Raw genomic sequence first — 27,869 nt, forward strand, 5'->3', positions numbered from 1 at the left:
CAAATGAGGCGATGGTACAGTTTGCTGAAGAATGCCGATCCTCGCGATCCTTCTAGTTGAACGATTAATCGACAAAGCATTCTGGCATCCGTTTGTTTTGGCACACGTAAAAAACTTCTCCCACAAGGTTAATTTGTGGCGAAATTAAAAAAAAGGAACCGTACCATGACATGCCGCCGTCTCGATTTCATTCACCGAAACGTACATTTGGCGTCTGTCGCCAGTATGGCAACGATTGTGACGGCGTGGACCGGGAACTAGCACCTAGTAGCAAAACATTCACTTGCTCATACCGTACGGCGACAGCTGTACGCCCCTTTAAATGATGACGACTGGGCAGCCGTGTAGAATCTCAGGAATTGCAATTCCCGCCAATTTAAAAGCATCACCTTATTAATTGCTTTATAATGAACCTAGAAAGCAAGGGGGGGGGGTGAAAGTGATCATAATGATGACGGTGGCAAATTGTCTGTCGTCGTTTGGGAGGTGCTGAAACACTAGTGCGTCCATGCGCGATCGTGATCGACGCGTGGCGCATTCTCAACGCCGGGTCTCAGGTAATTGTTACTCAGTTGTTGCTGTAGGTCTGGTGTGTTTGTACAGCATGTGGTTTATGGGAAGGGATCGCATCGCGTCTGGTGTTTCGTTTCCTTCTCGGTTGTGTTCGTGTGTGTGGGAATGTTTTCCACGAATAGTAGCGAACGGGTAGTCTGGCCTCGCTGAAGGGATGTAACACGATAGCAGGCACAAATATAGCTAGCTAGCCACTTGCCACGAGCATGATGTTCCTGCCGTTACATCTTCATTTCCCCGGGCATGCTCCAGCCGTCTTTCTGCCCACAAGCACCAGTCAAAACAAATCCGAATTTGATAACTGGGTGTGCGATGGGTGATGGCAGCCTTTACAGGGCTTTCGAAGTCACTTTCGAATGTAAACATTGTTATTCAGCGCGTGCAAAATGTTAATCCACATCAATCTGATATTTCATTTCCTTCATAATAATTTTTAATTTCTTCAGCATGATTTTAAACACGACTCAAGTTGGATTGAGTTTTACAGTTCTTTGTTATGTGTTGAAAATCATGTGGCGAAGCTGAAATTTCATTTGGAAGCAAATACACAATGTGAAAACTATTGAAAAACATCTTGGATGGGGTGAATAATAATGTGCACATTCGAAAGTGACTTGGAAACCCCTGTATAGGTGTGGTGTGGCTAAAATCACTCAACGTACCGCGTGCAACGGCCGTGTCTTGCTTCTCTATCGCGCTCTATCGCGTTCTGCCATGATCTTGAATCTCGGGAGGTCAAGTGACAGAGGGAGAGAGAGAGAGACGTACTAGGGCAACTGAATCATTTCATCCTGCTGCGTGGCCTCGTTTTTCCAGAGGCGCACACTTACCTCTCGGGTTGCGGGCTCACTGCTAAGGTGGTAGAGATGGCGGTTGTTCCCAAGTCTGATTACGCGTGATGATACGGATTTGAGTATGGCATTTGTCCGTAGTGACGATTTAAGGGGGGAGGGGTATCTCTCGTTACTTTGATTTATAGCTATAGCGACGTAGTGACATTTTTATTTTAAATTATTGCTGCCTTTTTACTTACTTTTTTGTCTCAAAAACATTTGTAGCGGTTTTCTAAAATATCAAACAGTTGTTTCGAATTATGCTCCTTTAGTTTGTATCAGCCCGAAAACGGGCACCGCAATTTCCATTTTCACTTTAAATGGTCCATACTCCCTAAAAGCGAATGACTTCCGACAAAGCCATACGAAAGGGGCAGGAAGGCTTCTTAAAATAATCAGACCTTCTTTTAATAATGCGACATTGAACAGCTGCACCCTCGAAAGGGATTAAATATCTAGTGGTGTTGCTGAAACTAATAAAAACTCGTTAAAATCCACACGTGCTGCCGCCTTATAACCCACCAAAACTTCCTCTTCACCTCATGCCAAAATATGATGCGATTGGGTGCCTCTCTGTTTCTTCCATTCTTCTATTGCTAAAAACCAACAAACCCCCAACCGTCCCCTTTCGGTGAGCGGATAATTCTTCGTCGAAAAGCAACGGCTACGGGCCTCCGCCGTCGTCAGTAGTACGTGTGTGCAGTATCCGTGGCCGTATTTATTTACCAGGATGAAATGTAAGGTCGACGAATCCACGTGCCGCGGCGGCATAGACCCCTTTCCAAAACCTCCCGCCGTCACCTGTTTGCTGCACAACCCACACTCGCCGTGTATTGCGTGTGTGTGATGCATTCGTTCATGTGTACAGCGTTTTCACTGTTTGGAGCTGGCGTGTTTCGTACGCCCAGTTTTGCGCCCAATCGGCGTGGAAAATTATTTTTTCTTAACACACACACACACACACACACACACGCTATAACCATCCCGACTACTTTCTAGCAACGAAAGCACTGCTGCTACTACTGCTGTCGGCTAACACTCGCAAGACTTCTTCCGTGGTTTGTTTGGGAGGCTTTCGCCAGACAATTCGTGGTGGGATCGTTCGTTCAACCGCGCGCCCGTTGAGTCCGAGTTAATTTGGACATCTAAATTGGCGTCTAAACGCAAAGTGTGCGAAATGTGGTAACGGATTTTTGTGTAGTGAAATGTCCGCATTGCGTACGACAAGGTGTGCTGATGTGCATCAGCAGACAAAAGGCCAATGGTTTAATGGATGCAACGGATTAGGGGCAAATTTTCCAGAATCGATTGCCGAGTCAAGTGGCTCTCGAAAAGTGTCACTTACGGGGGAATTTGCGTCAACAATGCCTTACGTGCGTAAACAATGGGGGGAATGGAGCGTTAAGTTCGATTGTCTTGTTTAGCGTTGGAGACATAATTCAATTCTCCTTTAGGGTAATAATACTGTCATTATTGTATGGCTTTGTCACATTAAGCTACCAAATAACGCGTTTTGTTTAGCAAAATATTTCAAAGCATGATCGGATGAACGTATTCCCTATTTCTTTTGCTTCTCCATGATGCTTTGATAGCACAATTTGTCGAATCTGTCGATCGTTCGATCGCGTACGTACGATCATCGCAAGCTGCGCATTTTACACGCATCAATCAATCGATCGTTTCTTCAATCGGACGACGGCCTCGCCTTCAACGGCCTGTTCAATGGTCGGTTTATCCGTCGCATACGTACCGAACCGATCGGATCGCATCCAAAATAAACATTGACCCGCTTCAACGCAGTGCAGGGTATCACACTACCGTAGGTATGTATGTGTGTGTGCTCTCTTAGGAACGCTACTATGATCACCACCCTATTTTGATGACAAAATATGCGCGATGACCAAAAAAGAATCGTTTGGTGAGGATACCGGCCATTTCACTCTACCATCTTCACGCCCTTGCCATAGCCGTGTCATCCAAATTACCCCTAATGACCACATTCATTTCCTGCTTTGGGTCGCGCATACGAAAGAGGAGAGGACGTCCAGCCATTATCAGTGCGATAGGGCGCATGGGGGCAATGTGCAATGTGTGTGTCGCATATACGTATCGATTTTCAGCGAAATCTGTACACACCTGGCCACTAAACGTGATAGAATCATAATTGTTAATGGACTACTTTTGTTTATCAATGGTCCCGTGTGAATGTCTCACCCATCGTTCCGCAGAAATCTCAAGATCAGTTTGTCACGACACAAATTTTCCATCTGGCAAGCAGGCAAGCAGGCAAGGTGGTTTGGGTGGCGCTAATAATGAGGTGTCTAAGACTGGTTGATGGTTAGCAATTAATTGTATAGTTGAAAAGGAGTGGGTCTAGCGATTTGTCGTGAACGCATTGACTATATCCGATTGGAAACACATTAGCAATTTGACAGAGTGTGTGCTGCAAGTGTGAGCATTGTAGGTTATGAGATCATTCAAATGGCACAAACATAATTCATTGAAACATTAGTTTCTACTATCTGCTGTCCACTAGTATATAATTGTGTACTAGTAAATATATGCCTCCTATTAAAAGATTAAATTAAAAAACAGTGCAAATGATTACATAACCGCTCTAAATTGATGCTCAGGAAATGATCATAAGAAAAGGGATAAAGAAACCCCCTCCTGATTTGTCGTTCAAAACACACTTTTGGAATTACGGTGCGATCATACGATCACATCATCCCCTTGGCTTTATTTATCGCCTTATGCTCACTTTCTACACCGAATTCAGCTCGATCGCCTGCTTTGTGCCCTACACCATCATCACATCACCTCCCCCCCCCCCCCAATATCGCATCCGAGATGTGTCCGAAAGTCGAGAGGGTGATTCTGCGAATGTTTTTCACAACCCCTGTACACGCGGGTTTCCCAAAGTCGCCCACTATCATCAAACTACCAAGCACCACCATGGCACGATTTGCTCGCGAGCTCACTCTAACACACAATTCACACAAATGCGTCTACGGTTCTCTCACACCACCCCCAAACCAACCACCCTCTGTGAAGTGAGGGTCGTCTCCTCTATACCGTTGAATGTTTCGTTTATTTTTCATTGCGTTCACTCGCTGTTTGTGTGAGCGTTCGCCTTCACATCTCACTGGCAAGCGCCAAGCCTCCCCTAAATCGCATGGTTCGGTCTCCGGTGGTGGTGGCGATCAGGGGCGGGGTGGTGATAATGGAGTGTCTACTGCGGGCGGAAGCAGAGGGCGCCTGTGTCGGTCGCCGTGCGGTCGGTCGTTAGGTGTGTGTTTGTGTGTACGAGCTCAAGCGCGTCGATTTCGTTTTGTTAGTTTATAAATACGTTGGTTCGGTTGGAGCCGATCGTCAGTCGTTCGTTCGTCCGCACGGAGGCAACTTGTGTTAATATCAGTACCATTTGTTGAGTCGATTTGGAATACTTGGAGCTCCGCAGAGTCAGCCAATCCAAGTGACTTAGTCGATTCGAGGTGACTTCAGAAGGGTGTTTTGTGTATGTGTGTGTGTGTGTGTGTGTTTATGTATACGTACTAAGGTCGTGCAATTTGCGTACCAAAACGCAGAGAACAGCAACTGAAAACAGTTTGTCATTGAACCGTGTGTGTATGTGTGTGCCTTGAATCATTTGTGAAAATCACCCCCGTGTTTCACGCTGTGTTTCGCTCAAAATACAAGAACAGAAAAGTGCATTACAGAAGTGAGGCAGCAAGAAGGAGAAGCGCCTCTTTGAAGTAAGAGTTTTGAAAAGAGAAAGACAATCGGTTCATAAACATTCAAGCGAAGCTGCCAACAGCTCACAAAGCTTTATCGTGTCAGCAGCATCCGTCGTGGAGTGGAACATTGTTTTGAAATGTAAGTTGAGCAAGCAAAGATGCAACCAGTCTCTCTCACACACTCAGTACACCGTTCAGTGTCTCTGGGACTTAGCGATTGACGCAAATTCGCTGTGTAAGATCGCTTTGCCAGAGGAACGTCGAACCCAAGAAGGGAGCTGAAGGATTTTGGGGGAATGTTGTGAACGTTGCTGGAGTTTGGATGACGGGAAGGGCAGTTACCTGTACACATAGGTCAATGGCGCCACCGTGTACAGCAGAAGTGCATCAAATGGCAAAAGCGAAACAATTGCATACAGAACACGTTGTTGTATGTGTCGGCGTTTACAGAACCAGTCGCCGAGTGTGTGGAATGTAATGTAAAACCTTGCTGGGTGCAATAATTAGCACAAAGGTAGAGAGACAGAAAAAGACGAAGAAGAAGAAGAATAAGATGCAGAAGACCCTGTTTATTACACCTGACACGAGATCTCTTGCACATTTCATTCGTTCCCATTTTTCCAATCCAACGAGAAATTGCATACGAATAAAATACGTTTATAAAGTTTTCCACAGAGAAACAACCTTACCAATGCATTTGATCGTAGTCTCCGGCCCTGCCCGATTAAATCCGGTGGCCAACTGACCGTATCCGATCGATGGCGGATCATACCGACGCAATCTTGCCCGATCGAGACGCGCTGGAAACATTTCAATCAGTGCCAATTTAGTTACACTGGCGCGCAGTGACTTCTCGCTGGCATCCACCACCTCCGTAGTATTGCTTGGTAGCTGTGCGGTTTTCCACTTGGCAGCACCCCCTCTGGTACAGTACACGGTGGAGGTGTTGTTGCGTTTATTGGTGGATAATTGAGTTTCAACCAGTTGACACTGGCCTGAACCGGGGAGAACCTCTACTACTGTTTGATTGACAAATTTAGTTTTCCGCCCTACGGGAAGAATGATGATGGCTTCCCACGTTTTGGAGGCAGGTCCCCAGGGACAATCGCGGACGGTTCTGGAATATCGGGAACTGTTGACGCGCATCCTTGACACGTTTATCAGGGTCATTGATTTGGCTGTGTTGCGTTTCAAAGGTAAAGTGCGTCGTAAAAAGCAACAAAAAGGACTCCCAAGACCTTAGCCGTATTTTACTACCTCCCATCCATCAACAAGATTCTACAGAGCCGTGAGGAAGGAATATCTAATCGAACAAACTTTAGTCCCCAACAGACACAAAGAAAGGACTGGGAGACAATCAACAAAGTTAGTCACGAACTGTCTTTTAGGCAGCTTTAAACGACCAGTGAATTTCTAGCATAATAATATGGCCACATCAACAGCACCAAGAGAGAGCTCCACGTTCACCTCGTACTTTTGTTTTTACACCGAAAATGATTGCAACCGAAATCTGATAGGTGTGTTCGCTCGATTGTTTTGGATTTGTTGGTGGTGAAGTTTTCTTCGCTGCGCTTTCCATCCTCTTGAAGCAATCGACGGGGAAAGAAGTGTGAAGACGTCAGCCCTCTGGGATAATAATAGTAAACGGGCATCTTACTTTCACTTCACTATTGAGTAGTGTGTGTGTAAAAAGAATAACAAAAAAAAAAGAAAATTAGTGGCAAAATTGAGCTCCTTTCCGCAGAGGTGGGTGGGGGGGGAGGGGGTGAGGAAGGAGGCTGGATATGAAATTTGTGGCTAACTTCAGCATCTAAATTACAGCTTTGTGTGCACGCGGCAAATGCAATCCGTCGAGAGGTGTGCACAAGATGGTGCCAGAAGGAGTCGTTTGTTCGTGAAATTTTTTTGGCTGGTTACCGAGGCGAGGGATGGGAGCTTCACAGATCAACACGAAGATTTGTTTTATATAATAATGAATAGACGCTTTAAATTGAATATTGCTAAATACTCCCGTTTCATCAATGTGGCATGAAATTCAAGCAAACAAAAAATCTATTACGGAAAAGATTGTATGAATTCATCTCCACCCTTTGAATTCAAAGGGTTGTATCTTGCAGCAGCTTTTACAACGGCGTGTCACACAGAAGTAGGTCAGCATGAAAGGGGGACATATGGTGATTTGGAAAGATCACTCCTTTCCACACTGGGGCCGGAGCGACCATGCACTCCTTCCAGCTCTCTCTTTCTTTCTCTCTCTCTCTGCACTTTCGCTTAAACATGGACCATGAACAGTAACAGTTGTGATGAATGTCGTTTCACAGCACCATGTCTGCGTGTATGTAGCAAGGCCACGGCGTCATCAGATCGATCATCATCACGCTTTTTCCACGGCGTTTGCCACCGTTGTTGGAGGAGAAATCTACGTACGCAACCGCTTCTTGTTTTCAAAATGACATCCGCCGAGTAGACTTTGAATTTTTCAACACGAAACGCACACTCAAACATTGCAGTAAAGGGTACATAAACAAACACCTTATAGTGTGTGATCTGGTGCTTTTAAAAGAAGCTTTTGTGTTTTTTATTGGAAGGAAATGGTCTATATCTCTCGATCGGAATGCGTCCCGGGAAGGGGCAAAGGGAGGGCATAGAAAATTCCAAACTGTTCGAACACACAATTGGTTGCGGAATCGTGTTTTGGAGGGGCATGTGTGTATCATGTTTCCAATGCAACAAGGAAACGGCTGCAAATAATCCACCCATCAGCCTCTCGTGCCGCTTGTGGTTAAAAGGTGTTAGATGGTCTGCGAACGAACGCTGCCCTTGAACCACACTAGTGCGACCCACTTTCCGGCATGGTGATGTGTGTGTGTGCGGTGTAGCTACTGCAACTAACACCGCCACCGTTTGTTCCATTCCAAAGTTCGCTTTAAGATATGGATTTTAATGCAATAAAATGTAGAAGAACCTTTAAGCCTTCTGGTTGGTGATGGACAGTAAGACACACAAAGAGAGCTTACCACCCACTGAAGAGGGCATACATTTCGACGCAAAAGCCGACTCGAATGTCCAGGATGAGGCAGAGTTCTCTTGCCATGAAGAAGGTCAGCGTACGTTCCCCATCGCGTGTTTGCGTTGCGGAACCATTGCGTAATGTTGCGGCGTCTGCTAATCAACTTCTGGAAAGAACGATCGGTCCAGCGCGTTCGCACACACACCCTTCAACGCAACCAAACCAAGCTTAGTGGTGACAATTGCCCCGGGTTTGAACGATCCAGAACGGTGTTGTAGCTAGTCTTTTGCTGCAATTGCCGCCACTAACCCACTGGCATCGTTAGAACACAATTGTGTTTGTAAGTACCATGCGCTCCACTCCACAAATGTCCCACTACACTGCACTACAGGGAGCTATGCAGATAAGGGTGACGACGGGTGACAAACAGTACACACACGGAACTTGCTGCCGTGTCAAACACACCTAAATCGAATTCAATCACGGGCATTCTTAGGCTGTATGCGTGTAGATCGTGTGTGCCTTCTATTATGAGGGTCATCTCCTCTGTCGCTACACGTGCATCGGCAGTGATTTCGATTCGGGGCAATAGTGGCTAGAAGATCTAGATGATCGGGAAGAAGCCGAGCCCGCGCTAGATGATGATAAGAGGACGGTTCAGAAATTGGATGATGTAATGGGCGAAATTCACAAAGGTTCGGGAAGGGACGATCTCTTGTTCCTCTCTGCTGCCCTCAAAATCATGCATCAGCTGATGCTGGAGTGGTGTGTGCTTTATCTCGGGGCCGCTTTGCCGTTCCCGTAACCCAGAGTGGTAGAAATCATTCACCCAGTCTTTCAGAAGATTGCAGGGTCAAACGGCATCGGGGTGGAAGCCTTCCGAGTGATTACACATCCGCGTTGGCTTTGAAGCATCGTCACATCGTTCGCCGCCGACGCCTTCTTGATTTTGCTGCTTCCGTTAGTCATGTAGTAGGCTAAAAGAAAATAAAATCAATAACACTTTCTGCTGTGATGGAGAGGCACGTGCAAAAAATCTGCATCGCTATCCTGTCTCCGTCACGGGAAGCCCTTGGAAATAGTAGTGGGTGGCACCTTCGTACGAGACCGGATGCGCAACAAGGGTGGGAAGGAATGTCACGCTTCTTTTCTGTTCGATGGCATGTCTATCCAGTGTGTGACTAATCTCGCATGACATCAGCGACCCCGGACTAGACAAGGCAATGAGATTAAATGTATGTGACATTGTTCGATATCCTCCAGTTAGGTGTGTTTAGTTTGACCACCTTTCTTTCATAAAGTGGGAATTAGAGCGCGAGCAACACCACAAACAAGGCCACAATCCTCCACTTACGTTAATACAATGCATACTTGATCCATTATTAATAGTTTGTTTCTGGTTTCTGTTTTGTTGTTGCAGTATCTTCAAGTACAAAGCTATCAGCAATCAGTAACAGCAGCATGTCGGTGGCCAGCGTACAAGCACCCCATCTGGCGGATTTGTGCAGCTCTCTAAGGTAAGTTCCAAAACAACACTTGGGGGAAAATGGGAACACGTCCGACCAGTGGCGAAATGGGTTTTCCCAAGCTCTTCCGCACCCTGGTAGTGGTCTCTCCGGCCAGCTTAAAAAGCGGTCATTAAACGTTTATGGCTGCAATTGTGGAGTACACTGTTTCCTCCTTCCCCCTTTTTCCAGGAGTTCAGGGCTCATGTTGGGCCTCCTCGAATTCCTCGAATTATTTACATTCCATCACGTCCTCCTCTGGTGTGATTGTGGTGGGTGCGGTGGGTCGGCGGCACACGAGGATGTTGCCGCTTGCCCCTAACGGGGTTCGTTTATTTTTAGCATGCATTGCTCATCCACCTTTCCAAAAAGCTGCTGGTTAATCTCAGTTAGTATCCACCGCCAGAGTCCAGTGAGTGGCAACAAGTGGCAAGTAAGCGCGAAAGGTTGGTAGGCGTGCGTTACGAGTTGGAAATTTTTTAGTCTAATTATAGGCCCCACAAATCGTTCATTCATAAATCCTTTCGGCTACGCACCTGGAACCAGGTCTTTAGCAGGCAATTGTGACGTGGTTTAAATCGATCCAGTCGGCACTATCGTGCCTGAAAATACCCGCACAGACCTTCCTTTGAGCGTTAACAGCAACCGTCTCGTTGATGTGTTTGATTTTAAAATACCTTGATGGATTGAGATGTGACGTAGTTGTGCTGGTTGCTCCGGTCTTGTTCATTGAACAAGGGATAGGCAAGATTTATTTGTTGATGAGAGATGCGTCGTTCATTCGCGTAGCCGCGTAGTAAGAATGAATCGTCAAAACCCACTGCCCTGCGCATGGCATGTGATGTGGGATGGTTTTACGCAAGTTCTGCTGAGTGTGTCATTGAGCAAATGTTTTCTTCTTTTTTTCACTTGCAGTCGTACTAGTTTAAGTATGTCGTCGTCGCTGTCGGATCTGGTCGGCAGCCCGTCGCTCGGTGCCGTGTTCGATTTCCACTCGTCGGACGCGGTGCTGACGATCGAGGAGCTGCGGGAGCAGCTCGGCTCGTGCTACACTTGCGGCGTGTCCTGGACCGAGGATCAGGTGTCGCTCGATTGCACGGAGTGCGGCGGTTACAGCCTAGAGCGACCGTGCCTCATCTGCGAAGGTATCTGCGGTCAACTGTGGAAGCGTGATTTTACCATGGTAGGTGTTACTACTATTCTCCCCCGTCTCTTCATCCCTTCTACCAGATGTTCTAACACTCCCGTTCTCTCTCTTTCTCTTCTTCTTCCTTTACAGAGCCATGCTTGCGGTAAATCACGCTGGCAGGGTGTGTGCACCAAGTTCCCGGCACAGATGATTCAGTTGCAGTCATCCGCACCGCTGAGCAGTTGCGCCAGCTTCGGCAGCCACCACCAGCTTACAGGTTGTGCCGCTGCGGCGGCAGCCAACAATGGTGCAAGCACTGCAAGTCAGCAGCATTTCCTGCAGCAAGAACTGTGCGCCCGGCTCGAGAAGCTTTCCGCTAATGCGCATTCGTAGAGCGTCTGCTGCGCAATCCATCACCGACGCAACGGTTCCGGGTGTAGGTTTTTTTTTTAAGTTTACGTAGAGGATGTGGAAGAAGACGAGCACCAACTGCTGCATGAGATATCAGGCCTCAGGCGGTAGTAACCTATATGCATGCGGTCTCGTCGCACAACCCAATTAGGAAGCGTGGTGTTTCCAGCATAACGGGGGAAGAGATGGAGTGTTTTATCTGCTTACTGGGCATATGAGTTCCTACTGATATTGAGTATCAACCGGCAGGAGCAGGGAGTAAAACCTCTCTCAAAGACGCGCTATAGAGTCTACATGATTATGATAGCATTTGATACGTATACCGTATCCTTCTTGCTTTTGAGCGATTTTCTCTTTTTCTTCCGGCCGAATATTACAATCGGACGTTTAAGATTTCACAGCAGATAGCAGACTATTTTCCCCGAATATACAGGGCATCAGGTGTAGTACAGGATTTCAAAATTAGTACAATCTTAGTGTCCCCCATCTTTTTAAACCATGTGATAGATCCATTCGCTCAAAATCGACCATTGAAGTCCGAAGTCCGTAGCAAAACAATATCAAGAGAGATGATCAGATCAGATCGTCTATCAACACACAGCAACAATGTGTCGTACGTTATTTAGCTTAATGAGAGGAGTATGTTTTTCTGTGAAAAACATGACATTTATTAAAATTTCGCGTAGGATAGGGGAAGCAGAACAATAGTGGGTAAGGTATGCAATTTAGAAGATGGCAAAAGGTGTGCATAAAACTCTGAGGCAACTCTGAGCAACATTATATTATTAAAAAAAAAAGAAAACACATGTGAAAAGAGTCAACAATATTCGTTAGAATTGTTCTTTTCACTGCAAAATTTTGATATTATATCCCTTGCACGTTGGGTTACCGTGATATGCCACCGTCTACTAAGGCCACCAAACCAGAAGCTGGAGTATGCTAATAAGAGCATAGATTTTGTTTTTTATTTGCAGCTTATTGTCTATTTACATCGTTTTATGCTAGTAGCTTAACTAGGCGTAAGGTGTTCTTTAGTCGGATAAAACCATATTCGTATGAATGATATAAATTGTTTTGTGTTTCTTTGTGGTTTGATGAGAAGGAGTTATGTTGATATCGAAAATCACAAACAATAAAAGGAAAACAAGCTATGTAAAACAAAACTGACTATTTTTCCTGCAATTGAATTGAATTTGTTGTGTGATGAGCGTAACCTTTAATTTTTAGTGCAGAGGACAATCCATGAACTACAGTCTGTTCCCGAGTTACACGATTCTTGAGTTACGCAGATTCGGAGATATGCGGTTTGTTAAATGAGATATTTTATGTGTGAAATCAGTACAATTTGCTCCCAGAATTATCAAACGCAAAATTATTCGTTTTTCTTACTAAAATTCTCAAATCGCTTTAAAGTCAGAAACATAAAAAAAATCAGTATGATTCGTATTTACAGGGTTTCCCACGATTTATTGGTTGGTTCCCATCAATTTTTGGTGGGTTCCCATGTTTGTTTGGTGCGTTCCCACGGTTTTTTGGTCGTTTCCCAGAATTTTTTGGTGCAATTGTATTGATATCCAATCGGAAAATACCAATAAATTATGGGAACGAACCAAAAATCTATGGGATACGACCAAAAAATCGTGGGAACGCACCAAAAAATCATGGGAACTGACCAATAAATCGTGGGAAACCCTGTAATACGTTATATAGTGTATACAAGTAGTAAATTTAATCAAAATTTAATCCATTAAGCATCTATATTTTGGCAAAAAACGTTGACTTTTGCGAATATTCGAGTTACGCGGACATTCAAGTTTCGCGGATGCCTTGGGAACGCATAAACCGCGTATCTTGGGAGCAGACGCCTTGATTGGAACGTCCTGTCGTTCACATCGAACGAATATCAAAATGCTTTAAGAGGCATATGGGGGCAATATACTTAAAGTCTCTATAAAATAAACAAACAAACAAAATCAATATGCTCCCAAATAACCAAGATACCGAAAACGTCACCAATTTCTTGTACTAAAAATCCAGTTCCATCTAAAAAAGCCAAAACACAATCAGTTTGGTGGGTTAAGCCACACGACCACATAAGCGGCCACTTCAATATTGTTGAAATCAGTTTTTATGCACGGGTAATTTATTCGCTCAACATGTTTCACCTGTGTTAAAATGTGATTTAATTATGCAAAGGAAGCAATTAAACGTGTGTGTTTAAGTTAGTTTGTTGCGAAACAACCATGTGTAATATTTTTATATTTGTGTTTTTTTACTTGTGAATGGACTCTTTCATTTCGCTAGTTTATAGACTAATCTCAGGCTTATGTGGCATGTCTTTCGCTGGCTTGCTCATGAGCTTCAATGTTTGAGGTATAGGTAGCGCTAACGTCTTTCTGCATCATGCGAAGCCACAGTAGATAATTGCTCTTTGGGAATTGGCCGTTTGACAGAATTGTGTTGACGGATTTGTTGTTTAAACCAGTGTGGCCAGATTATTTTGGCAGATTTCGATAAGAGCACCAAGTACAGGCGTTCCCCGAGATACATAGTACCTCTTATAAGCGGATTCGGAGATACGCGGTTTTCTAAATTTGACAATTCTTTGAGAAAATTGTACTGATTTGACACATCAATTTTAAATTGCCAAACAATTTCCGTTTTGATTGAATGTTAAAAACCATTTCAAAAGGTTTAAAACTGTTAAATTCAGTCAGAATCATATCAAATAATTCATGAAGTGATTGAAACCGCTCCCTACTTGCAAAACTACGTGAAAAATAGTGATATTTTAGCTGGAAATCAGAGATTCGACTTACGCGGAAATTCGAGATACGCGGTATTTAGCGACCGTTTTCGGTCCCCAATCTCGGGGACCGCCTGTACAGACAAATCGGTATTTCTGGTCACTCTGTATGCAACCGCGGTTTCCTGTTGTTTCCGGAATGGGCAATTGAAAAGAATTGCTAAGCATTTTTGAAAATTTTGATACATATTTTGGCAAGAAGATATATGACTTTCCAAGGCAACACAAGGTTGACAAAAAGTTTAAGACACGTAAGTGAGTAAGGCTCTAAGTGATTTTCATCTAAAGCGGTCCCGCAACAGGCGTTACAGCTTAAAATGGATATGGAAGATTGTCGTCTATGCCTTTGCCAAACTAAAGGCACTAAACATTTCATACTTGAAGATAAAATTCAGAGCGCATTACAGCGAGTGTTTTCATTCGAGGAGATGATTGAGGAGAGCTGATGAATGTATGCCTATCAACTGTTTTTTTTCTTTCCAGATTAAAATCCAGGATGGCCTACTCTTGTATGTGTGCAGTGAATGTGCATCAACCATATGGAACTTTCATAATTACAGGGATATAGTGTTGATGAATCAGGAAAAGCTGCTTCTGAAACGCGACCCGCCAGTAGATACCAGTTATTGCGAGGGAGACAGTAATGCATTTTGCATCGAACTAGCAAACTCATTCTCATCAGCCGATGGTAACACGCTGATCAATATGGAACCGACGGAAGAAGTTGGGCACCTGCACGAAATAGAGTAACTGGATCCAGAATCCGATGGAAGTGATGCAGGAATCGACCCTTCCGAGTCGATCTTATGCGATGTTGCAAAGGAATTGTATACAGAAGACATTACTAATCTCGTCGATCAGAACGACTTGATGTGTATCGATGTACCCGTGCCAATTATATCGCTCAATGACGATGAATCCAAAGCGGCTTTTTCTAAAAATGAAGCCGAAGGAAATGGTGAAACTGATGCTACAGTCCAAGATGGGCCACAGCATTGTACAAGATCTGACCAATCGGCTGGACGAAAAAAGGCACAAAACAGGAAAGTAGGAGCAAAGAGTCAGCTCGACTGTGATGTATGTGGGGAATCTTTGAAAACAAAAAAATATGTTAACGCGCCACAAGAGTCTAAAGCACTCATCCGCCAAAGAGCATCCATGTGATCAACGTGAAAGAGTCTTTCGCACGAAGATGCAACTGAGAGAACATCAACGATCACACGAGCGAGAACAGTGTCCTATATGCAAGAAGACGTTGATGCGCCGGTAAAGGTTCGCTAAAGGTTCATATTACAGTACACCAAGGAGCATTTCGGTGTGATATTTGTGAAGTAACGGTTTGCAACAAATATCAGCTCAGGATGTTCATATGCAAACCAAGCACCGTCCGGAAGGGCTCCCAAATGCAGACGAATACTCCTGCTCTTATTGTGAACGATCGTTCTTCGTGAAGTTGCCATTAAACGCACACGAAACGAATCATATTAAGATGCTGTGCAAAATTTGTCATAAGCTTGTTACCAAACATCGCTTCAAGACTCACCTTGCCACGCATTGGGGCGCCTATCGGTGTGCAGTTTGTGAGAAAAGATTTTTTTATCCGCATTATCTACGCACACACAATGAATTGATGCACGCTGCATCGGAATAGAACCAAAAGTTTGCCTGCGAAGAATGCTCACGTCAGTACGATAATAAAACACAGCTGCAACAGCACCGGTATATGCACAAATTGAAAACATGTCCATTTTGTAAAAAGAATATTAAGCGATGCTGCTATCAATAACATGTTGGAATGCACATGCGGTCGTATAAGTGTAGTCTTTGTGAAAAACGCTTTGCAACCATGAAAGTTCTGAGGAAGCACACCGATTTGGTTCATCCGATCTTTGATCCATCGGCGAACCTGGAGGAGTTTAGGTGCGAAGAATGTGGTCGGACGGTCTACAATAAAACGCAAATTATGTCTCACCGCTATCGACACAAGACTGGAAGTGTGTCCGGTATTTGACCAGGAAGTTCAAAAGGGTAGACTTAAAAATCACATAGAAACTCACGGAGCCCCAGTGATTGCGAAGAGTGTGTTCGAACGTTGTACAATAAAACAATGCTTAAGCGTCACTGTAACGGACACACGACGGAAAAGTACCTGTTGTGTGACCAGAAGGTTGAAAAGGAATAACTTAACAATCACATGGAAACTCACAAAGTTTTCCAGCACGGAAAAGTAATATTAAAACATGATTGGATTAGCTTTGACAATAACATGAAGAAGATTGGATTCAACGGTTTACCAACCACGAAAAATGCCACTAAAATAGTTTACCTGTAAACAATTGAACGTTGAGTAAAAGTAAAAGTAAATTCTCACTTTAAAAAAGTCAATTAATTCAAACTTGTTTGTTATTATTTGTACTTTCGGTTTCGGTTAAGTTTAGTGTTATCGTTTGTGTGCCTATGGTTTCATTTGGATATGTGCCAAAAGTACAAACAGTATTCAAAATAATGGAGTGCCTCGCGCTGTGCGTTTAGACTCCCTCCGTTCTATTTATTTCCGAGTTTTGCTCCACTTCTGCGGCTATCGGCACCAGTGACTTGCCGTGCGTTTCGGGTAGAAACAGTATGACCACCGTTGCACCGACTAAACACACCACCGCAACACCTGCCATCGTACCCGCCAGTCCAATCGTATCGAGTAGGACAGGAAATACCTTAAATGTAACCGAGCATAAGGTACAATTCTAATGCGGGAGCCGAAGTGTTTAGTGTGCCGCGATTATTATTCTTACTTACCTTCAGCACCGCGAACGCGGACAAAGCAACGATCGTCGTGCAGATTGTGCTGCCAATATTTCTTATCTGCAGTTGCATTCAAGCATGAAATGGAGAGAGAGATGAAAAAAAGATTATAGGTAGAAAATAAGAACGCATAAGCAAACGTGTCCAATGATGGTTATGGATGCTGTGACTGCATGTGGTTGCAACTCGCATTTGGCGCGTTGAATAAATCGTTGTGAGAAAGCGAAAAAGAAGAAGCATAAAAACATTTGTCCATGCGAACTGACATCCAGACGATATTATAATACACATGGCCTCACAAACACGTATACAAAACAAGAGGAAAAAATAAACAACACACAAAGCAAGAATAATAAACATGTAGACCGGAGAAGACTCCGAATACGTGCGGCGACAAAACTGCGACATAACCGCATAACCGGGCTGCCCGACACCAACAACCCCACATCACCCGGCTCCGTTTTTCATCGAAGTCGATGGACGGCGGGTGCGAACGCCGAATGCCAATGTCAAGGTTAAGGCTATTTAGATAAACCAACACGCGCACGAAAAATGAACAGACTTAACGGGCAGGAAGAGAGAGAGAGAGAGATAGAGAGAGAGAGAGAGATGAATATCTTTCCAGCAGCACCTACTGGCACTCTGGCAAGAATTCGCCATGTCACCCAGCTTGGGGGAGGGGGTGATCGAGTCAGATCATATGGCACGGCCCTCTGGGCGAGTGGTGTTGGAGAGCTGTTGAAGATGGGTTGACGATGGAAAAATTGATCCGACCTTCGACGGCAAAACCTCGGCCATGACGATGAACGGGACGGTCAGCAGTCCGATTGAAGCTAGCAGGATACTGAACGAAAGGCTACAGATGGGCAACAGTCGGCTGGTAATGCTGGGAACCGCGTCAAAAACTGCGTTGTCTGACGGGGAGGAGCCGGTTGGGAGTAGGAAGTGCACATAGCCGGCTAGGGTGAGGTATCCGATGGTCATACCAAGACAGGACACGATCAACAGAAGCTTGCGTCCAACTCGATCGACCAGCGCCAGTGAGATGATAGTTCCGAGGAGTTGTATCGTGGCCAGCACGATCGAGGAAATGGATGCGGGAAGGACACCGACAGTGGTGGCCGACGGTGGATTAGACAGCTCGAAGATACTGCTGGCGTAGGTGATGAGAGCCATCGAGCCACTGGACTGATTGAGCAGCATTAGAAACATCCCCATCAGTAAACCATGGCGGGCTGGTTTCGTGGCTGGTTGGGGGAAAAAGGATTTGAGACAAACGGTAAGTAGGTGTAAACTATTGTTAAGCTGTATCATCAATAACCTTATTTTAATGAAGGTTGTTACTTCGAACAGATTGGTTTGGTCATAAGATCTTATTGCACATATATTGCACATAAGCCCAGTACTCTTAAGTCTTTCATATTTTGATTCCGGACATTATCTGTAATTCAATCCATTGTTTCTAATTGTATTTGTATGAAAACCCAAGAATTTCACATATGATGAAATAGATATTAAGGATGTTGTCTGTTTTTGATTGCTCGTATACAATTACTGGAGCTTTATCCATCGTTTAAAATCATACCACATCATCTTCCTCCAATGCTGAGTTACTTAATCTTTCCCTTCCGCGATTACGTAACGCAAGGAATTCGAGGCGTAGAAACTGATAGAATCGAAAAAACGAGCAAGAAATCGTTCGATATTACGAATCGAGATGCCACGTTCCGATTCTTCGTCACACGCTGCCCAATACCCCAAACTTCGCACCGTAAACACCGATAACTAATCGAGCTACATTCCGCTTGTGGGGCTTTTTTCGATGTGCCCACCCCCGAGATAACGAACCAACAGTCAAACGCATCCATCCACAACCATCCGTATCGCATCACACTGCCTCGGTGGTGCGCCGGTTGGATGTGCATTGGCCGGTGCATGTTGTGCTGATGTTACGCGCCGTGTGTATTACGGTGATGATGCAATTCGGCGCACTCTAATCACCGGTAATCGTGTGCGGCCCAAAGATTGCATCTGAGGGGTAAACTTGGACAGTAAAGAAAAGAAAACAACGCTCGTGATTATTTCCGCTCTACCTCCTCTCTGCTGCATTCTGGTACTACGAGCAGCAGTGTGTTATTAGATTGCACACCTGCACACCTGCACTACGTGCGATTGTTGACGGGTAAAGAGCGTATGAGCAATGAGGCGTCTAAGCAAGTTGTGCGAAATAGCCCGACGCATAGAAAAGAACAACTCAATGCTGGGAAGAAGTTGATTTGTTTGCTTTCGGCACAGGCGAATAGTCGTCCCCATGCGGTCTCTTATCTTTCAAGGTCAGGTTTGTTGTATTTCTAAGTAGATGTACCTATCAGTGGGTGTCCGTGGTGTTCGACCGGCAGTCCGAGGAGTGGCAGGATAATGATAACACGCTATGTATGAGTGTGGAAGCGAGATAGGAGACTTTGACGATTGAATCGACAGGGTTGTCCCAAAATGGGGAGCGTTCTAGGAATAGCAAGTAGAGTCTAATGTAAGTTTGGTTCCCTTTTCACTCCATGTCTGTCCTCTGTGTCTTATATCGGGAAATAGTGCAAATGTTTGAATCATTCGCTGATTGATGTCATCGTCGTAACACTATGAAAAAAGCACACTTACTGAAATCTGTCCACGACAGAGCAGCGTCCGACGCCGTCGTTTCGAGCTCGATCCCATCTTTCAGCTGCTGGAACTCGTGCCGGAAACATTCCGACTTTGCAAAATGTCCTCGAACGCCCCGGTAAAACATGAGCGACTGTTCGGCCTTTTCACTTCGATATGCACGCAATAAGCAGGGTGGTGTTTCTGGTAGAAAGGCGATGGCGAGGGTGAAGAGTGCTGGTAGTACGAGCACGATCAGAGGAAGCGTTCTAAACGACACAAAGCTACCAAGGATGAATGCTAGCACGGTGCCGAGATTAAGGCACACGGGCAGCAGCGAACCGAGCATGCCCCGTATGCGTGAATCGGCAATGTCAGCCACAAAGAGAGGTACGATACGCAGAATGCCGCCACCGGCAATGCCAGCCAACACTCGTCCAATGCAGAGCTGTAGGACACTGTTTCCGAAGATGACACACAGCCAGAATGCCTGGAAAGGAGGGAAATCTAAGTTAAAGCTTGCAAAATTGCCTTCTAGGCATTGTAAATTCTTACCACGTGAGGAATCGCGATGATTTGCATGGCTCGTCGTTTGCCTATCAGATCGGCGAGATATCCGTAAAGTGTCACCCCGATCATGCCACCGATGCAGAGGGAAGCGCCCAACCAGGAAGTTTCTTCCACTGTCATTGGGCCTCCGACGAGATGTGTTTCGTTCGAACGCAAATACTCCAGCGATGGCGATACCCATCCCAGCGTGATGCCATGGGCAAGGGCGATGAGATTAACTATGATACGAAAAATGTGCGATACTTGTATTAACTGATATTCAACAGTTTGTCAATGACACCTACCGATGAGCGTTCCAAAAATCTGATTCACCACTGATAGCAACGAAAGTGGAGGCTGCATTCTGGGACACCACTGGTTTGCACAACAACTTTCGCAACGACGCAGATCACAGTAGACTATGCGGATGATTTCCATGCAACGCCTACTGAGATGACGCTTGACGCCTCGCCGGACCAAACTGCCGTAAACTAGCAATGACTTTGAAGATTTGTTGGGAAAACAAACAACCGCATCCCGTACAGCAGTGCATTTCAGTGCGAAACGAGTCAAGGTTCTGTGGTTATCTAGTGCAATCCGCATTGTTAAACACTGGCACGTGTCAGCGGCTAGAGGAAAAGGATTCCTTGGGTAAATAGAAATGAAAATAGTAATAATATTGTGTTTGATAGTGTATGGTAGAGAAGCGTGAGAAGTTTCATTCGTTTAGAACATCATCGCACTTAAAGTATAAAACAGAGAGACGAAACATGGTCCGGTTATTTCTACCTCCGTCTTATTTGGGTTATGATATAATGGGTCATGGGACTGGCAAAGTGACCTAGTCTGTAAAGGTCAGACGTGGTTCGTTTCCGATGCAGGGCATTTCCACCCATACATTGTAACGCAAAGGAAATGAATTAATCCTATCTCAAAGGTTGAGATTGGACTTAGATATTGCAATCGAAGGAAGAATTTCCCCCAAGGAAGGTTTATTTTGCAAGGTCATTAGGCCATTGGGATTCGATGTCGCTCGTAAAGGAATTAGCCTCTGTGAAGCGTGTTTCTTCATTGAAGAGGTTAAACTGTTTTATAACTGCAATATTAAATCAATTATAGATCATGGTATGTGTGTATCACCTATTTTATTTATTTGTTTTGTCGAGAGATGCTTTCCAGCGACTTATTCTGGAATTCAGTTATCACAAACAATCTTGAGACCCATTCCACATCACACGCTTTGAGGTGATATGAGATTTTTTCCCTTCGTCTCCGGAACAATGAATGTAATTACAGCCACGCCAGCGAAAGATATCCCTGCGTATAGCCCTAGTACACCGTAAATGTTTATGACCTCTACCATTATGGGAAATATCTGTAAGAAAAACACATACGTCATATGATCATTCAAGGTCCTATTGTAACTTAAGTTTTCTCTCACCTTAAGACTGATGAACGCAAATATTGTGATCGAAACCATGCTTAATGTGTTTCCGGCATTGCATATCTGTAGATAAAAAGAAACTCAAATTAGGTATTTGAAAAAAAAGCAACCCACGAGTACCAAGACTAACCTTTTGGGGTAATAATTCTGGTAACACGAAGAAAGGAATACTACACAATCCAATGGAAAAGAGATACACCGTGGCGGAAAGGCTCACGATGGGGAACCAACTGTAATCCTGTATCCAGTGAGTCGACATATTCACAGTGAGCCAGTTAAACACTGCCAGTACGAAAAGCCCTAGCCCTGTACCGAAGATGGAAATGATCAGCAAGACTTTCCGGCCGGCCAGATCAACAAACACGAACGACGAGAGCGTTCCAACAATTTGGATCGTACCCATGACAATGGCGGATGTATTGGGACTCAGTGTGGAGCCGACGCCCGCAAAGATCGTGGCAGCGTATGTGAGGATCGCAAAGATACCACAGAATTGATTGATGAACATTAGAAATACACCGATAAAGATGCCCAGCTTTGCTTCGCGAGACTCTGAAAAAAAAAAAGATCATGTATGATATCGGGATGGTCAGGACAAACATAGAACAGACTCACTAAAATCAGCCAACGTTACTCGAAAGTTCTGGCCTGAGCTATGCTCGATAAACTTTTCCATATTATCAAACTCCTGCCGCAAGGCACTTGTCTTTTCGGCCTGTGTTCGAATGCCACGATAAAACATAAACGAACGTTCAGCTTCAGCGGTTCTACCCTTCTTCAGACATGTTTGCGGAGTGTCTGGAACAAAGCACATCAGCACAGTGAAGAGCAAGGGAAACGCGAGCATGGTAAGGGCGACGGTATGATAGGACAGCACGTCACCAATGACGTACATGAGCAGGAATCCACCATTGCTGGTCAGTGCTAGGAAGGAGCCTAGAATACCTCGGATTCTAGAAGGAGGAAATAGTATCAATGCTTGTCTCCCATGTAATGGAAAATTTCGTTCCATACTTTTTATCCGAGATGTCAGCAATAAACAGAGGAAAGACTACGATTATTCCACCGCCGGAAAGACCAGCGAGAAAGCGGGCAAGGTACAGTTGATGGACGGAAGTGGCAAGATAGGTGATAATCCAAAAAGCCTGTTTTATACACAAATTATCAACACAGATTAGAAAAATGAATGAGCACCTTGAAAAGAATTTTTAAAACAAGATACACACAGAGTGCGGAATAACTAGTGCTTGCAGAGTCCGCTTAATGCCGAACTTTTCCACCAAGTATCCGTACACAAATGCTCCAAAGAGTGCACCAAGGCAGAGGATCGATCCTATCCACGATCCTTGCTCAACCGTCACAGGTCCGGTAGAGAGAAGGTCTTGATCCGGGGACATCAAAATAGGCAAGTACGGCGATACCCATCCTAACGCCGCGCCATGCGATAGGTTGATGAGGTTCACTAAAAAAACGATCATTCAAAATTACGAAGCACTACAATTTTGCCAACCGTTCACTGTACTTACTAACACCGGTAGCGAAGATTTGATTTCTAACACCTCTGGTAGAAGCCATCGTCGTTGCGCGGTCGTCCGATCCTGATGGTTTCGTTGCCTTGAAGCGAATGGCCTTACATCTGGGAGCACCTTGGGAATTCGAATGTACCATACAGTGCTTTAACATCTTTTCTATAGTGATCATCTTCTGGGCGAATTTTCTACCCCTGGTGAGAGAAGAGATGCTGTTGATGGCATTGTTTGATAAGCGTAAATCAATCCGCATAAAGGCTGGCGTGTGGACGTTCCACCACGTCCAAATAGTAAACAATGTCACACTAGTCGCGTGTTGCAGTGGGAATGGCCACCGCCTGTTTCTGCAGTTGCCTAGCAGTGGGCAGACATTAAAGATAATGGACGATTTTTGTTTTATCCTGTGACGTAGACTCTGCCACTTAACTTGAACTGGCCGATACCGGTATACTGTGCTTAATCTGTCTTGACAGTGTGGCTGAGATGAGGTTCTGCGAGCTCCAGTCATAGTCGCGATGATCATCCGCTCAGCGGGTGGAAATGAATCAGTAATCTCAACGCAAAGTGGTGATAAGGCAGGAAGCGATTGACTGTTATTATGAAACTATGAAATTGTTACAGCAGCAAAGCGTTAGTTTGGAACACGTGGATGGTGTAATTGTAAGGTTGCCGACTATTTTACAACATTATGCAAAGCATAAATGAATTGACTGCTATAAGTTTTAGAAACAAATTAAATTTGCTCGGTGTTTTTACGGTGTTTTGTTTAAGGTGGTGTGATTTATTTAATAGATCTAGTGAATGAGAATGGAACATTTACATTTCCAAATTAAGTTTTATTTAGATTAACAGTTTTAATCTCATGTAGATAAAGAAGATATATTATTTGTACTATGCTCCAATCGTCGTAAGGCAGAATCACTTTTTACTGTCACTTTGTACGTTCAAGTTTTTGCCCTTTGTTTCCGGTATCAGAAAGATGATAATTACTACAGCGATCGCACAGACTCCGGACGATATCCACACCGTCCCGTAGATATGGATGTTCACCATCATGATCGGGTACAGCTTCACGGTGACGAACGCAAACATGCAAAGAAGTGTCCCGCTGATAGTACTTCCGATGCTACGAAGCTGCAAAAAGGAATGAAATAAGTGACATTGCTGATAAAACGATCCAGAATTATTCGTCCCCTAACCTTCGGCGGCATCACTTCGGGGACGATGAAGAAAGGGATATTCGTTATGCCAATAGCGCCCAGGAACAGTGTAAGCGCCAGTGCCAACACGGGCAACCACTCGGCACCCTGCAGGTCGTAGCCGATCGTGAGCAGATACGAGTGGGCACCAAGTACGGCCAATGCCAAACCGACACCGGTGGCAGAGAGCAGTAGCATTATTTTCCGACCAGCACGATCGATGATGGCAAATGAAGTAAGATTGCCGCAGATATTAAGGATGGCAACAAGCACAAGTGCCACATTAGGATCAATGCCAGTACCGGACATCTGAAGGATAGTACCAGCGTACGTAAGGATAGCAAAGATGCCACTAAACTGGTTTAGGGCCATCACAAACACGCCAATAAAGAGTCCTCGCTTTGCTTCCGGTGTAGCTGAAATGACAAGCATGAATGATTGAAGGATGTTAAGAAGAGGTTTCAGAACTTTGCCTCGGCAATGGTTACATACTAAAATCCGCCCAACAGATTCGCGACTGAGTCGATTGCGTGTGGACGAAGTTTTTCAGCTCGTCAAACTCCGTCGTAAACTCGGCCGTCTGATATTGCTGGTCGGAGATGTTACGGTAGAACATGAGCGATCGTTCCGCCTCAAGTAGACGCCCCTTCTTTAGCAAGCAGTAGGGGGTTTCGGGCAGGAAGCTCACCAGCACAATGAACGCTACCGGAGACACTAGCATAATCTTTGGAATGAGATCGTAAGGAAGATAGTTTCCGGCTGCGTAGATGAACACCAGTCCAATGTTGATGAAAATAATCGTAAGCGATCCCAAAGTGCCGCGAATCCTTGAAAGAAAGGAGTGGTGGTGGTTAACGAAGAATAAAGGAAAGCTGTCTTTGGAGACTTACTTCTTATCCGCAATGTCGGCGATGTAAAGCGGAACAACACTGACCACACCACCGCCGGTCAGTCCACTGCAAAAGCGTGCCCCATAGATGTACCACACGTTGTCCCCGACGAGGATCAACGTCCACAGGATGATGTGTGGTACGGAGGTAAGTAGAAGTGCTATCTTCTTCCCGAAATACGTATGAATGATGGCAAACAGAATCGTTCCGATTGTGCCACCTATGCACAGTGTCGAACCAATCCATGATGCTTCATCCACCGTCACCGGTCCACTCGGTAGCGGAGTCTCCGGAGAACGCAGAAGTGGGATAATCGGTGCAGGCCATCCAACAGTCACTCCATAGCTGGCGGTGATGATGTGAACTAAAAGAAGAGGCACAGAAAATCGCACTTTATTCTACGAACCATAGCCATATAGAGAAAGATTGATAGCGCTTCACATTACTTCGGATCACTGCCAGCACCTGGTTAAGGTTTTTCCGTGCCCAAATACTCGCACGTTCGGGCGGACCTTGCTGCTCCTGCTCCATTGCGACTGCAAACCTGCATTGTTTACGCTTCCCTCAGATCGCTAAATCAAAACACACAGCTCGGTGTTGGTACGCAAAACGTTGACAACTTATCTAACAGATTCTAATATTAAACGCCCAGATGGGCGACAAACGAATCACGCATGCGCTCGAGCGGCCGATCGTTCGAAAGACGTCCAATTTGCAAATCAGACGGTTGTCAAACGCTTTATTGGTGGGCTTTTAATCGGCTACCATCTATTTGAATTAGCCCGGCCTGCAAACATCGAAGAGATGGACAGGCGTTACTTTGTGATTGTTGTGATTGTCGACTCTCGTCTTCATCAGCGTTGAGCAATCAGAGTCATCGCATCGAGGGCGATGATTAGGGCGCCTGAAGGACTTTGATCGTATGGAAATGGTGTAACTCAAACGGGGCCGGGACAGTCGCGGCCAGTGAACCGTTTTAATCTACATTTCACAGGAAGAATTGGTTGCAGATGAATAATGCACATCTCTTCATGAATTTATATATACCGTCCTCGATGGAAATTGTATACTTTGCAATATTGAGCGATGCAAATACTGTCCTCAAAGTATATTGCAATTTGATTTTCTTTTGCGACTACATTACCCTCTCCAGGGTTCAGATATTGCGCAGTGTTTGTTGTTGTTGTTTTTCACAACAACTTTGTTGTTGTTTTTCACAACAACTTTGTTGCCACGAAACGTTAATTATCGAGTTTGGATGTCGGAGCAGAATATACTTGGACTAGTCAAACAACGCATCTACAGGGGCCCCTGAAACATTTGACCGGGTGTCTAATGAACTGATCATACACACACATACACGGTATTTCTTTCCTAAATGGCAGAATAGAGCCAACATGCGCTTAAAACGCGACCGTTAAAACGCAAAACGCAAAGGAGAGGGGAAAGCGGGCGTGATAAAGCGTAAGCAAAGTCTATGTTCCACCATTCGTCTCTTCCGGTTGGGTTACAAGAGCTTTCTAATGTAAATGATTGTTTGTGTGCTGACGGCGGACACGATGCGCGCGTTCTTTTTGACGTCATTCGCATGCAGCTTATCATCGACGGACTGGCATGTCTATCTCGGTGTGTCTGTATTCTTCCAGCTGGGCCGAGTCTATTTGTCCATTTATTATAAACTGTTTGCCAAGAGTTTGCTTACTTGTGCTTACTCACACACACACAAACGCATTCTTTGTCGCTCAAGAATGGCACAGGCTCAGAAGAACGACAGCACGTCTGACTGATTTGAAACCGGGAGTCCCAACCATCGAGACATGTTCGCACCTTACCAATTAGTTTAGAGCTCGTTTCGTTTTTTCCATCTTGTTGCTTTTATTGCTTTATGTTTCACGGTGGATTCTACTGGCAGGGTGTGCAGGTGCCTAACGACACTGGATAACCAACATCCCGGTGGCACTAACCTCCACTAACAGCTGATGGGAATCGGAAAGGGAATGGGGCAAGGGGAAAGGAGGACAGTTCATTGAACTACGATCCCGCTGAATGGGTAGTGGGTGTAGTGCGTCATCATCGTTACCATTCCCCGTTACCACCACCAGTTACCAGGCACACTGACCAATGTTGTCGCGAAATCGCTTACTTACCAGCCGCGATGGCAGCGAATTGTTTCCAGTATCGGCGTGATAGAAATTCCAAAAACATGCTTCGACGGCCACTACTACCAGACGGGTGGTTTCACGGAGCCTAAACTAACGGAGAACGCTTGCGCTTCGGACACACACCGTTGCGATACTGACCACCCACCACACCTGGGTACGGCTTGGTTGGTTGGCTGGTAGGCTTCCGGCACATTTCCAGCTGTGGCTGTGGTTGGTGGATCCGTGGCATCAGGTCACTGAGATGTGTGCCGCCATTATCTTTATTATATCATGTTTCGCATAAAGACAGCAGCGTGCGGCAGTTGATATACGATCTTTAAGATTTGTTCTCGCCGCCTGATAGCTCCAGATAAGCAGAAGGCTAAAGTTTGGATAGCTGGAAACAGCTTAATAAAATGTATATCCTCTTTGCGAAAGGAAACTATCCAAACTGGTGACAGGTAGAAGGTGTTAACAATGCAGATTGTGATTATTAGCACGCTGTAAATGTAAATAGCGCAATGCACTTTTCAAATTACAAAGAAAAACAAGTTATATTTGCCAAGCATAGTCCATAGTCCGGCATATCCACGTTGGACGTTACGCCAAATAGAAGAAGAAGAATTAAATATTTGAATAGAATATTAGTATTTACAATCCCATGTAAAGACAAACCT

At 44.9% G+C, this 27,869-nt stretch overlaps 4 protein-coding genes across 7 annotated transcripts in view; 2 read left to right on the plus strand and 2 right to left on the minus strand.

Annotated features, from left to right (window-relative positions):
* Positions 1 to 12,361, plus strand: part of LOC120899673 (protein pinocchio) — a 28,070-nt gene extending 15,709 nt beyond the window's left edge. The window contains exons 1-4 of one of the 4 annotated variants that reach the window (XM_040305774.1): positions 4,769 to 5,282; positions 9,574 to 9,670; positions 10,574 to 10,841; positions 10,938 to 12,361. In XM_040305774.1, coding sequence (XP_040161708.1) covers positions 9,615 to 9,670; positions 10,574 to 10,841; positions 10,938 to 11,180 — 567 coding nt within the window. In that variant the 5' untranslated portion in view covers positions 4,769 to 5,282; positions 9,574 to 9,614 and the 3' untranslated portion in view covers positions 11,181 to 12,361. Of the gene's footprint in view, positions 1 to 4,768; positions 5,283 to 9,185; positions 9,389 to 9,573; positions 9,671 to 10,573; positions 10,842 to 10,937 lie in introns of those variants that run through there. The other 3 variants (XM_040305775.1, XM_040305776.1, XM_040305772.1) reach the window with 3 other exon arrangements.
* Positions 12,362 to 14,092: 1,731 nt separating this feature from the next.
* LOC120903050 lies at positions 14,093 to 16,392 on the plus strand. The gene is made up of 2 exons (XM_040312242.1): positions 14,093 to 14,255; positions 14,488 to 16,392. The coding sequence occupies exons 1-2, from the start codon at positions 14,211 to 14,213 to the stop codon at positions 14,752 to 14,754; spliced, it is 312 nt and encodes a 103-aa protein (XP_040168176.1). The 5' UTR covers positions 14,093 to 14,210; the 3' UTR covers positions 14,755 to 16,392.
* Positions 16,393 to 16,500: 108 nt separating this feature from the next.
* LOC120904955 lies at positions 16,501 to 23,446 on the minus strand. Its single transcript, XM_040315495.1, has 13 exons — positions 22,960 to 23,446; positions 22,660 to 22,895; positions 22,448 to 22,578; positions 22,049 to 22,386; positions 21,564 to 21,985; positions 21,431 to 21,496; positions 21,224 to 21,364; positions 20,295 to 20,697; positions 19,996 to 20,228; positions 19,459 to 19,930; positions 17,578 to 18,050; positions 16,798 to 16,863; positions 16,501 to 16,715 (listed from the first exon to the last, which is right to left on the minus strand). Exons 1-13 carry the CDS (start codon positions 23,213 to 23,215, stop codon positions 16,533 to 16,535), a joined length of 3,420 nt encoding a protein of 1,139 aa, XP_040171429.1. The 5' UTR covers positions 23,216 to 23,446; the 3' UTR covers positions 16,501 to 16,532.
* A 265-nt stretch (positions 23,447 to 23,711) lies between these two features.
* LOC120904956 overlaps positions 23,712 to 27,869 on the minus strand; it is a 30,915-nt gene continuing 26,757 nt past the window's right edge. The window contains exons 7-11 of the mRNA XM_040315496.1: positions 25,498 to 25,615; positions 25,052 to 25,415; positions 24,654 to 24,988; positions 24,162 to 24,577; positions 23,712 to 24,096 (exon numbers count right to left, since the gene is read on the minus strand). Of these exons, the coding sequence (XP_040171430.1) occupies positions 23,881 to 24,096; positions 24,162 to 24,577; positions 24,654 to 24,988; positions 25,052 to 25,415; positions 25,498 to 25,615 (1,449 nt within the window). The 3' untranslated portion in view covers positions 23,712 to 23,880. The remainder of the gene's footprint in view (positions 24,097 to 24,161; positions 24,578 to 24,653; positions 24,989 to 25,051; positions 25,416 to 25,497; positions 25,616 to 27,869) is intronic.

The sequence above is a fragment of the Anopheles arabiensis genome, chromosome 3, assembly GCF_016920715.1.
Source record: "Anopheles arabiensis isolate DONGOLA chromosome 3, AaraD3, whole genome shotgun sequence".
Taxonomy (NCBI): domain Eukaryota; kingdom Metazoa; phylum Arthropoda; class Insecta; order Diptera; family Culicidae; genus Anopheles; species Anopheles arabiensis.